Raw genomic sequence first — 12,675 nt, 5'->3', positions numbered from 1 at the left:
TCAAGTATTCCAAGTAGTAGAATACTTTCAGCCGAATCAGTGCTCGCTTAAAATATTAATAGGTTTGTTTTGAAATTCGTATCAGATTGCTCCCTGCGATAAATTAACCATCTCCTAGTAAATTGTAATAAAATTCGTATAAACTAAGGTAGCAAAATATTTTTGTTTAGATTCGAACTGACATATTAGAATATGCACAAATATTAAAGAAGCTCTATGCATTCTGTTTTGGATCAGATTTAATCTGAATTCTGATCGGATGGTTCAATTTTAAACAGAAATTATGATCCTTGTAATATATGAACGAGCATAAATAGCAAAAGCTCGTCTACCTATAATTTGACTGTTTGTCTAAATAAAAGAGAATTTCACGAGAGCCTTCAACTTTTTTTTTGTTTGCTATAGGCTTTAAAATTTTTATTTTGGAGAAATATTTTTTCGAACTTTCTAATATGAGATAATTAGTCTCTTAATTATAAATTTAACCTAATTAATTAATTTTTAGATATGAAATAACTATAATATCTTTGAGAAAATCAACAATCTAGTAACAAATATGATATGAAAAGACAAGTAATTATTAATTTCGATAAATTAAAAAATTATAAAGCATAAATATTTTGAATATTGTACTATACTTGGATGATGGGTATTTGATCATTTTTTAATATGAAATTAACTGTTAGGAGTTCATTGTCATATATTATTGTAATTGTTTAAATAAAAAAGTCGGTCACAAACTAATAATTCACAAGCCTCCCATAATACTATCTCTATTTACAATATTTCACCCAAATTACAATATTACATGAATTAAAATTGAGAACACGACAAAAAAATTAATCTGAAATTTAACATTGGGTCAAGAGAATTATAGTATCTTTGTAATCGAAAATTCAGATTACATACAACTGGAATTTGTCTCCAGTCTTGAAGACTGGAACTATCCTGTTTTGGATCAGTTCGATTAGTCTGACATGCATAATTTCAATGGATATCTCCGTCACTACTCTGAACAGGAGACATGATCATATGAGATAGATCTGAGATCTCTATTTTGTCCGGAGAAATGGGGAATGTTCGGCTAATCCTCTGTAACGGGGAATTTTTTCATAAACCATAATTAATAAAACGTTTTTTAGAAACCAATATGATTAATTTTTTTTTTCAAAAACCATAAGGACTGTGGGGTTTCCACGGTCTCAAATTGTTTTTTTTTTTTTTTCAGACCGTGGGGTTCCCACGGTCTCAAATTTTTTTTTTTTATAAAACAGAATTTTTTTTAATTTTTTAATTTTTTGTATTAAAATATTAGAAATGTTGAATATATTTCTTTGAAAATAGATGAAATACAATATAATTTGATTTAGTAGAAATACTGCAATAAATAACCCGGATCAATATTTTTCAGGTCGGGTTTTTCGCGGCTGTAAGAAAAATTAATATATTTCTTTATGTGTTATTAGAAAAAAATAAAAATGCTTAGATTCTGAGTTATTGATCCCGGTTCAAAAGTCACTTCTAGGTAATCCAGAAAATATTGTGATCTTTCTAGTCAATTGCTAACGGGTTACCCGTGACCCGTTCCGGGTTACCCGTTACGGGTAGGACGGGTAAAGGGTAGGTCGGGTACGGGTAAAACCCGTAACGGGTAGACGGGTAATTGGGCCAAAACCTATATCCGGTCCGTTTATTACCCGTACCCGTTGCGGGTTGACGGGTACGGGTCCGGGTATCCGGGTACGGGTCCGGTCCGCCCGTTTTTTTTTTTTTTTTTTTTTTTTCTGTTTTTTCCCTTTTTTTTTCTGTTTTTTTCAAAAAAATTCAAATTTTTTTGAAGTGAAACGGGTCGGGTACGGGTAACGGGTACGGGTATGCGGGTAGATGGGTACGGGTAACGGGTATGCGGGTAGATGGGTACGGGTAGATGGGTACGGGTTGGCGGGTAGACGGGTACGGGTTGGCGGGTAGACGGGTACGGGTACAACGGGTTATTTTTTAAATCATGTTATCCGGTCCGTTTATTACCCGTACCCGTCTACCCGTCTACCCATTTGTACCCGGGCAACGGGTACGGGTACCACGGGTAACGGGTACGGGCCGGGCAAAACGGGTTCTACCCGTTCTGGGTTTAGCAAATGCCTAGATCTTTCTAGTAAATTTAATTTATGAAAAGTTGTATCTATTTTTTAAAAAAATAATAACTTTTAAGTTATTTAATAATTGTTATTCAAAAAGAATTCTCAAAATAGATATAACTTTTTATAAATTAAATGTCCTAGAAGGATCACAATATTTTCTGGATTACCTAGAAGTGACTTTTGAACCGGGATCAATAACTCAGAATCTAAGCATTTTTATTTTTTTCTAATAACACATAAAGAAATATATTAATTTTTCTTACAGCCGCGAAAAACCCGACCTGAAAAATATTGATCCGGGTTATTTATTGCAGTATTTCTAATAAATCAAATTATATTATATTTCATCTATTTTCAAAGAAATATATTCAACATTTCTAATATTTTAATACAAAAAATTAAAAAAATTCTGTTTTATAAAAAAAAAAAAATTGAGACCGTGGGAACCCCACGGTCCTTATGGTTTTTGAAAAAAAAAAAATCAATCATATTGGTTCCCTAAAAAACGTTTTATTAATTATGGTTTATGAAAAAAATTCCTGTAACGGGCGTGGAAGTACATCCTGTTCATAATGAAGGATAAGTCAGACCCGTTAAACTTTAGACTCGTTTATAATTAAATAGAAATAATGTAGCTTTTCACCTTTTTTAGAGTATAGGCAACTATTAGAGTATATACAGCTGTTATTTTTCAAGAGTTATTTTTCTCTTTAGATATAAATAGACTACACTGTAACATATTCATTTGTTAGAATGAAATATAATTTTTTCTCTCATTCAACATTTCTGTCTCAAACTCAAAAACTCAACATAGTATCAGAGCTGTGGTTCAGATCTTAACTCAAAGACAGAAAAATTCGCAACAGTACCAACAGCTGTAAAATCAGAAAAACAAAACAATACCAATAGCTATCAAAAAGAGAAAATTACAAACAGCACCAGCAGCTGTCGAAATGTTACAAAATCAAGAAATGCTCACTGGGGTGATGCTAAATAGCAAAAATTACCACGTATGGGCACAAGTTGTCTTCGCCTTAAGCGGCCGAGAAAAGAGCGATCGTATCGACTCGGAGAGCAAAGCTCCCAAACAATCAGATCCTCCAACTGAACCAGAAAAAATGGCATTAGCAAAATGGAAAGTAAGTCATCATACGGTAATCACGTGGTTACTAGCAACAATGGAACCACACGTATCCAACTTAAGACTGTAAATGAGCCGAGTTTGAGCGAGTTACCCCCAACTCGAACTCGGCTCGTTTAATAAACGAGCGAGCCAACTTGAGTTGAGATGATAATAACGAGTTGTAGAGCCAACTCGAACTCAGCTCGTTATCAATTGGAGTTGGCTCACAACTCGTTTATAACTCGTTAACCAGTGATAGTATTACAACATAAGTTCAAAAATATTTTGCACGAATCTCAAAGCATAAATAACAGTCTAGAGATTCAGGTTTGATTATTTTGGGATTTATTGTGACCAATACTATGTAACTTTATGTAACTCCAGTTATAAATGAGTTGGGGCCAACTCGAACTCAGCTCATTTATTAAACGAGTTGGCCAACTTGAGTTGTAAATGAGTGAGTTAAAGCGAGCTGTAAATGAGCGAGTTACGAGTTCGAGCTCTTTTGTCCAGCCCTAATCCAACTTACTTTCTTACAAAGATATGGCATTAGAAATTTGGCAAAGAGTCGAAAAATTATATGGTCGCAAGAAAAATTACGCCCATATTTACCAAATCTAGAGAGAGATGCAACAAGCAAAACAACAACAAGGTCAACCAGCCATGAATATGTTTGGATTTCTCCAAAAGAAAAAAAGATAAAATTAGGGTTTATCGACCCCATACCACTGACCTTGCTGAAATTCAAAAGAGAGAAGAACAAGATGACGTTTTTCAATTCCTCTCTTGTCTCGATTCATCATATGAGGCGATGAGGTCACAGATCCTCCTCATGGCTGAACTTCCATCTCCAGATGAAGTGATTTCCATGATACAAGGAGAAGAAACAAGAAAAGAGGTAATGGGGTCACAATTGCCTAAAAACCCAGAATCAAAAGCATTTGTGACAGCTGGTACCCGATCGAACTCTAACCCTAGTTATCGGGTGGAGATAAGAAGAGACCAAACCACAAAATGTGAACACTGTAGAAGGGAAGGGCATCACAAGGAGGAGTGTTGGTTTCTCCACCCTCATCTCCGACCACGGTGGCAAAAAAGGGGAGGCGGCGCTAGTGGAGATCGAAGAGGGGGAGGCGCCAACACTTTTGAGCGAAAAAAATTGTTTTGGTGGAAACAAGAGAAGGGTTGAACCAGCGCTGGTGAGAAATGATCCCCATCCAAAAATTTGCATTGGACCCTCTCCTTCGGATCCTATGTGACAGCTTTTCCAACAATTCACTGATATGATGAATCAGAGGCAAGAAAATTTAAAGACCTTTGGTATGGTTTGTATCTCAAATTTATCTTTTTTTCCAAACAATTTTAGATGGATATTAGATTCGGGTGCAACTGACCATATGACCGGTAATATAAATTTATTAAACTCATTCAAAAATTACGAAACTAAAATATTTGTTACGGTTGCAAATGTTGATAAAATGAAAATTCTTGGAGAAGGTTCAATAAATATTCACTCAAAAATAATTTAAAATGTCTTGTATATAAAAGATGCTCATCAAATCTACTATCCATTAGTAAAATCACAAAGGAGTTAAATTGTGAACTCATCTTTTTAACAAAAAATGTGATTTTTCAGGATCAAATAACAAAGATTGTGATTGGTGAAGAATTTCTAGAAAACGAGCTTTATTTTTTGGATGAGGAAAAAATCAACCACAACATAACCAAAAATGAAGAATTAAGCACACTTTGGCATAGAAGAATTATGCATCCATCTGATAAGATTTTAAAGAGTCTTTTTTAATTTTTCAAAATTAGATATTAGTAATTGTGAGACATATAAGCTAGGAAAACATACTAGATTATCATTTAATTTATCAAATTGTAAAAGCGAAAAACCTTTTGATTTGATTCATTCGGATGTATGGATACAAATATTTAATAATTAAATAGTGCTACTGTAGCTTTTCACCTTTTTTAGAGTATAGGCAACCGTTGAAGTATGTACAGCTGTTATTTTCTAACAACTATTTTTCTCTCTTTAGATATAAATAGGCTACACTGTAATAGATTCATTTTTTAGAATGAAATATAATTTTTCCTCTCATTCAACATTTATGTCTCAAACTCAAAAACTCAACACATCCAAGTGGCAGGTCGCTGACAACATATGAATTTTTTTCAATTTTTGCAGCAATACCCTATCAGTAGAGCTGCAAATTACCCCAGTTTGAGTTTGATTTGAATTAATTTCGACTAAGTTTGGTTTGAATTAATTTCGAATCGAATTTTTTACGAACTCAATTTCGAATCTTTTACGAACTTTTTTAGGACAAGGAAGAGTGATATTAAAAGAGAGGGTTATGACTTATGACCAGGCAACCTTATGTTTTAACTTTCATCAGCGAACATAAGTCATCAACAGAAATCAACGGTTCACGTTACTTTGAGATTAGAACTAGAATAGTTTGCGAACCTATTTCGAACGAACCAGGTTCAGTTTGAATTTGGTTTGAATTAATTTCGAACTATAACTTTTTCAAATCAAACTCAAATCGATTCACGAACTACAAATTTTTTGTGCAGCCCTACCTATCAGTGACACTATGATATTAATTCACTTGAAATTTGGCAATTGTGGTCAGCATAAAAATAAGTCAAAAAATATTTACATTTACATATACATATAATATTTACTGTTGGTAGCTCACCAATTTGTATTGTTACAATATAACCATGACAAATCATATCTCTTGGCTCATGTCAAATGCTTCGTCTCCAGCATTTAACTTTGACACCTTGATTCTTCGAAAGAGATGGTATCTGTCCCTCTTAAAAGGAGCTAATTCCCCAGCATAGAGTGTTTCGATTATCCAACTGACTGGCTGCATGATAATCATAAAAAAGAAATTAACAATACAATAATAAAGAAATAATGTAATCTGGTCCTGTTTGAATTGCCACTTAGTCATATACCCTATGATGGTTTCAACAAAATTTTCAGGAAAAAAAGAAAAGGAAAAAGAAGCAAGAATTTTTTTGTTAAAAACTACTCCGGAAGTAAGCCCTAATTGTAGTAACATATTTATGAATACCAACCAGTGTATGTATGTTGCGTTCAAGTGCACAGAACTCGAGATGGCGAGATGATCTTGCCTTGTTCTCTACTAGAATAACACCAGTTTCGGTATTTTTACATGTCAAGCTGTGAATTAGACTTTGTAAAGATTGAAAGATCTGACCTCCTCCATGCTGTAAAAAGAAAATACATGCAAAGCCCAGGATTTGTGAATATTAGGTATTATATTTGCATTTAAATTTTTTTCTTTTTTCTGAAGTCGTATTTTTTCACTTTCCATCTTGGAAGATGCATGACAATTAGCAAACTTTAAATGAACTGAAGACATGTTTTTTATTAGAGGAGGGTTCAAATGCATTCATTTTTTGTCTCCATCATGCCTCTATTTTTAAAAACTTTAATAACTCAAAATTTAAATCTTAAAATTCAAAATAAAACCGTTGGATATGAACTATATCATTTTATCTATGCACATGTAAAAAATTATGGCATTTCAACTTTGTTTTGATTGTCATCTTAAGCTTGTAAAAATGTATACAAATATGGATAATTTCTAGGCGTTAATTTTTCAACTTATTAATTCATATAAAAGCAAAATCAAAATGTGATAATTTTTTATGGGCATGTAGAGAAAATAATATAGATTACATCTAACGGTTTTATTTTGACGTATAAGTTTTGAATTTTGAGTTATTTAAGTTTTTAAAAATAGAGGCATGGTGGAGGCACAAAAAATGGAGGCATTTGAACCCTCCTCTTTTTATTATATGTTTACTTTCAAGCAAACTACAAAATGTTGTTTTTTCAGTTGCAAGCATTGAGAAATATTGACAACACTTGCAACAACAGTGAAATGTAGTGTGTACTAGGATAAGAGAATACTGTTGCAGACTCACCTTTATAATATTCAAATATTTGGAAGACAAGCTGAGTTTCCCATAGAGCAAGAAGCCCATGCCATGAAAAATATGAGTATGGCGTTTAAAGAAAAACATATTTTTGTCCAAATTACTCCGTGCAGATGCTCTGAGTTCCTTAATTAAGTACCTAGCAATACAATAAGATACCTTAAACCATTCTTTCATTCAAAATAAATAGACACATAAGCTCAATACTTTATCAAGACTCAAGAGCACATCAAAATACTCGTGTTATAAACCTTTCTGTTCTTTAACTTTGTTTTTTATATGTTCCTTCTACAATTTCTTGGTTCCTCAGTTTTATAACAAATGAGTATTTTTTATGATAGATTGGATGAAATAAAGTTGACTTAGAGCATAGTTGAGGTCTGTTGGGGCACAACTGGCTTAAATGGGCACATAATTGCACAATCGAGCCTGAAATATTACTACAAAACTAAGCTTATTCAATAAACTTACTTGTAAGGAGACAAAATATGACCAGTCTGAACTGAATCGACTAACCATTGAGGATTCAACACCCAGGAATCAATTGCACATCCATATAGAAACTTGGTTGTTGCCACCTGTTAAAAAACCAGAAGGAAAAAAATAATAATTGAAATAGGTATCAACGTAAAGTCTCAATTGCAACAGTACTGCATTAACTAATATGAAAAATTATATAAACCCACATATCTCAAGCGACATTATCTGATATTTGACAAAACTGATAAATCTAATTGACCCAACCCGATGGAACAAGTAAGACCAGATTTCATTTCATGCTTAATACTTTCCATTTTCAAGGTATATTATATGAGAGATTTTTGTAGGGCCATGCAAAATAAAATTACTTTTAAGGGCATATTGATTATTTGCAAAGAGAAATGAAATTATGTCAAGTCAAAAAACACCAACCTTTTTAGGACAAATAACAACAGGAGGCTTCCAGTGAGTAGACTCAACCAATTTGGCTCTTAAATCTGAAGGGTAGTCTGGTAATTTTGTAAGAACATGACCTCCATATCTTCTGATGAGCGCCTGTAATTCTCTGAACTTCTTATTGGAGAGTCCAGTCAGTAAAAAATCTAAACCTTGAAACATCATCTCTTTGCTTTCTGTTATCTTTCCAGCAAAAGAGCTGCATTTCTGTTTTCTGATTCGAGAAATACTGTCCAAACCATATTTTACTCCTTTTCTCCTTCCAGATTTTGAAGCTAAAAAATCAATTACAATGAGCTTTACAAATCACGAAACATTACTTTATGCAATTATGGGTATTGTGCTAGACCAACAAAGGATATAAGGAAATTTCAAATTTCAGAACCCCAACTCAGCCCTTTAAATAACTATTTTATTTTCTTAGAATCAAAATTCTGATTTCTTTCTTTTTTCAAGGAATTCAAGAATTAAACGAGTGGACCTTTGATAAATTTGGAGAAGTGTGTCTTTCAAAAATGTCAGAAAACGCACAAAAATCCTTCAAGCAAGCTAAACAGATGAGTTTCAATACACCATTTGGGGTCTGAGACTAAACCCTTTTGGATTTTGGGGACTTCTATTAAGTTTGTAGTCTAATCAGTTCCCTTGGTTATCAAAGGTTTTCTGGAAACCAAAATTGTTTCGTACAAGCTTGAGCTTTAACTAAATATTTCAGGACTTAGTAAGAGAAATGAAAGGAAAATCTAACTTACAAATGTGGCCTCTTTTATGCTTCATCCTTTCACTCTTCTTAGCCTCCCTGTCAACACATTCTGCCTCTAAAAACCTAACCCTTTTGTTTTTACTGCCTACTGTTTCATCCAACTCTCTCCTTTTCAAATCTGAGTTCTTTTTAAAATTTATATCTTCACAAATCTCATCTAACATAACATCAGAACCATCCAATTGTTTCTTATCAAAAGTTGGAGGTGCTTTATTAAACTGTACATCTCTTATCCCAAATTTCTTCTCTTCATTTGAAATTTGATCCATAGAAGGATTAGAAAGACTGCATGGCACTACAGAACAGAGAGCATCCATGGACGAAAAAACCCCTTCAGTAAGGCATTTGTTTCTTGCATTAGTTGGTGTGTTCGAAGCAACTATCTCATTTTCAGCCTCTTCTACTTGTAAAAAAGGGAAATTTCCCAAGGTGTCCATCGATTCTGAAATGAAGCTTGTTTCTCGAATAAATGGTCCTTTGATTTTTCTTGTGCAGGCGTTTCTTTGGACAGCAACTTCATAATCCTTCTGAAATTGAAATGCTTATATAAAAGCTAGAATTTTTGACACAATGACACAAGTAAAGATGGATTATTTTGTGAAGTTCATATTTGGAAATGCTTTGTACATGTACCAACTTTGCAATTCTTTTTGTTGTTGCATATAATGAACTTGGTTTGCATTTATTTTTTTGGAGATTTCTTCAATATTTTTCCCCTCAAAGAAAATGCAAGGCTTGATTTACCGTTAAAACTATATATTCTTTTCACATAAAAGAGGCCGACCTTCCAACCCCCTCAATGGAGCATCTATTGAGAAACAAATACTTCACAGTAGTTTGTTCATGTATTTCTCAAAAAATAAAATAGAAGTGAATGACAATCTATCCCTATTTAATAATGTAAATAAATTTAAGGTTTAAAAGTAATGGGTTTACCTCAAGATTATCTTCAACTTCTTTCAACTTTTTTATTCCACCAAAATTATATGGACCTTGCTTTTCACTTTCTATAGCAGCAGCATTTTCTTCCTTTGGACTTGGATTTCTAATATTGAAAATATGGGGTGTGCATGTACTTTCTTTTATGGAACAAGGGACCATTGTAGAATCATGATAACTGTCCGAACCATGAATACGAAAATTGCTATCTGGACCCCCATTGTCAGATAAACCAACATCAGCATAAGCAATAGCCATGGTACATTCATCTAAGTCAGAAAAAGAACCTGATTCGTCACCCTCCTGCTCCAAAAAAGAACCTGAACCATATTCTCTATCAGCAAACATCTCTCTCCGTGCCTCCTTTACCAGAAGTGCTGCATCAAGAGCATTAAATGCAGGAAAATGAGACGTGTCTGACTCAAGTAAAACCATTTCTGTAATCACCATAGCTTCAGAGGCTGCTATAGAGAGTTCAATTGCCTCATTTATGTCAGCTTCTGCGAGGGTCAGAGCATCTTTTTTGGTAGTTTTTATGTGGTTCTTTGTTTTCTCTTTGGTACTAGTAATTTTGCTTGTTTCATTGTTCTTCACTTTCTCTTTGGTTAGCGGTGGGTTTTTATCTTCAGACACTGTACAAGAAAGATTCAACGAGAGGCGAAGTGCCTGTTGAAGGAGAGTGCAATTAAGAATTGTAAGAACCTTCTTAAAGAAAAAGGCAGATAGAAGTCAAATGCTGGCCTTGCTCGATTGTAATTATATAATTCCTATGTATCTCTCTTAGTAACCTCAGTTGAGTGTTAGTTGTACAAAATGTGGTTCAAATGACTTCTATTTGCGAAATTAGGCTTAATTCAACATTATTTTGCACAGATTTGCGGCCACGCCTAATGACTCAATTTTCTGTCAATTTCCTTGTGAATTAATTTACTGTCACTCAGCTTAACCTATTTTAAGTAGGTCGGTCCCAGTTAAGTATATGTTAACCCCCAATTTGCACTGTGACTAAGCTTCAACTATAAAACTCTCCTTAGATTTGATCTAACAATGCCTAAATAGGCCCTGAACTGTGCAATCCTGACCAATACTTACCCTCAAGCGAACAAATTGAGCTTCAAATAAGATCGAGGGAAATGAGTCTCATTTAACCCTCAAAATCCCTAATTTTACCTCAATAAACCCTCACTATCGTGATTGATTATATTTCGATTAAATTCGAACCACCCCTCGATTTCACCAGGTAGTCCACTATTGTACAATAAAATATCTAAAGAAGTCAAAACTAAATTCTCACATTTCCAGTCAAAGGGATGCTTCCGTGGAGTGAATTAGTATCTCCAGATAGATACAAATGGCAACTATTGAATCCAGATTCATTACTTGAGAACTGTTGGCCGTTTTGTTCAACGCATATGTTCTCCTCAAAATAGATATTCTGAAATGGTTTAAGAAGTGAACATACTTAGAAGCAAGCATTACAGAGAGAATATACTGTACCAGTTAGGTCTTAATACTGAGAACAGTTTTCAGTACTAAAACCTACTGTGTCCAATTGGTACAAGAAAGCAGTCACTTAGAAGAAAAATGCAAAATGAAAACATTAATTAAATACTCATTGATAAGGTTAAGGTTAAAAGGTTAAAAAAAGCACCTGTGATTGCATTGGAATGCTACATTTGTCTTTGACACCTGTAAGTTCATTCGGCAGCTGATGTGGCTGAAGCCATGGTGGCAGATAAGCTACTTCCTAAATTAAGCACAATTAAAAAAAAAATGAATTAACAGAAGGGGAGGAGATTGTAATGTCATTGAAGAGAACAATAGAAGTAGCAACAAGTCAAAGGACAACTTATAAGAATAAGCATAGAGGTGAAAAGTAATGAGAGTAGATGATGCAAACCTCCGAGAAATGAGGGGAGCGGAACCCACAGTCAGCCATGGCAATAAGTTGAGGAAAGGAGAGGAGAAGGGAGGCAAAAGTGATACGGTGAGTCGGTGATGGCGCCAAGGAGGCGTTTTTTGGGACATTTTGGCGCCTCCCGCTCTTCCAAGGAATTGGCCACTTTGCATACGGACCCTTCCTTCTTTTTACTAATTTTCTTTTGGAAAAACTTCCGCTGTACCCATAGAAATTTTTGAAATAGCCAATATCTCCATCAAAACTTCATAATATCCAATATCCCCATAAAATTTTAACATTCTTATTTCTATCCCCTTCTGATTATTTTACTTTTTATTTAATAATTTTAAAAATTAAAATGACAAATATACCCTTGAATTTAAAATCCATGTAAATATTATTTATTGGTTGGAAACTCTGCGTATACTGAATTTTTTTCATTCTAATGACAAGGCACATCTAGACATCACATGGCTAGATGCAATAAGTGTTAATTAGCAGTAGCATTTCATTGAATTTTCCACCGATTTTTTTATTAATAGAAAATAAATAAATAAAATATCGAAATACGGTATAGGATTTGAATTTTGTCGGGAAATGAGTAGAACGGGTTGCCACAGCCCGTCCCACCGGACGGGTCTAATTATTGTGTCTGGTTAATTAATGGTTAGCGTTAAACTCAGCGGAGGAAAGAAAAAAAAACAAAAAAAACAAAAACAAAATCCGGACGGTATGCTTCAACCCGTCCCGGATCAAAAAAAAAAAAAAAAAAAAAATCCGAACGGGTTAAGTAACCCCGTCCAGGATTTCAAAGATTGGTTTTGTGAGCTTAACTTCAAAATCCATCAAATCGGTTTCAAATGACGAATTCGAACCGTTGAAATCC

At 33.9% G+C, this 12,675-nt stretch overlaps 1 protein-coding gene across 2 annotated transcripts; it reads right to left on the bottom strand.

The window, feature by feature from the left end:
- Nucleotides 1-5,904: 5,904 nt before the first annotated feature.
- Nucleotides 5,905-11,900, bottom strand: LOC144566211 (uncharacterized). Of its 2 annotated transcripts, none has more exons than XM_078316166.1 (10): nucleotides 11,790-11,900; nucleotides 11,541-11,636; nucleotides 11,184-11,324; nucleotides 9,887-10,555; nucleotides 8,940-9,477; nucleotides 8,164-8,462; nucleotides 7,723-7,829; nucleotides 7,240-7,390; nucleotides 6,364-6,516; nucleotides 5,905-6,149 (listed from the first exon to the last, which is right to left on the bottom strand). In XM_078316166.1, the coding sequence occupies exons 1-10, from the start codon at nucleotides 11,826-11,828 to the stop codon at nucleotides 6,009-6,011; spliced, it is 2,334 nt and encodes a 777-aa protein (XP_078172292.1). In that variant the 5' UTR covers nucleotides 11,829-11,900; the 3' UTR covers nucleotides 5,905-6,008. The 2 variants fall into 2 exon arrangements, with proteins under 2 accessions (XP_078172292.1, XP_078172301.1); XM_078316175.1 differs by having other exon boundaries at nucleotides 8,940-9,474.
- Nucleotides 11,901-12,675: the final 775 nt, after the last annotated feature.

This window comes from Carex rostrata, chromosome 1 (genome assembly GCF_964058835.1).
Source record: "Carex rostrata chromosome 1, lpCarRost1.2, whole genome shotgun sequence".
NCBI classification, from domain to species: domain Eukaryota; kingdom Viridiplantae; phylum Streptophyta; class Magnoliopsida; order Poales; family Cyperaceae; genus Carex; species Carex rostrata.
This window is presented reverse-complemented; position numbering and strand designations above follow the sequence as displayed.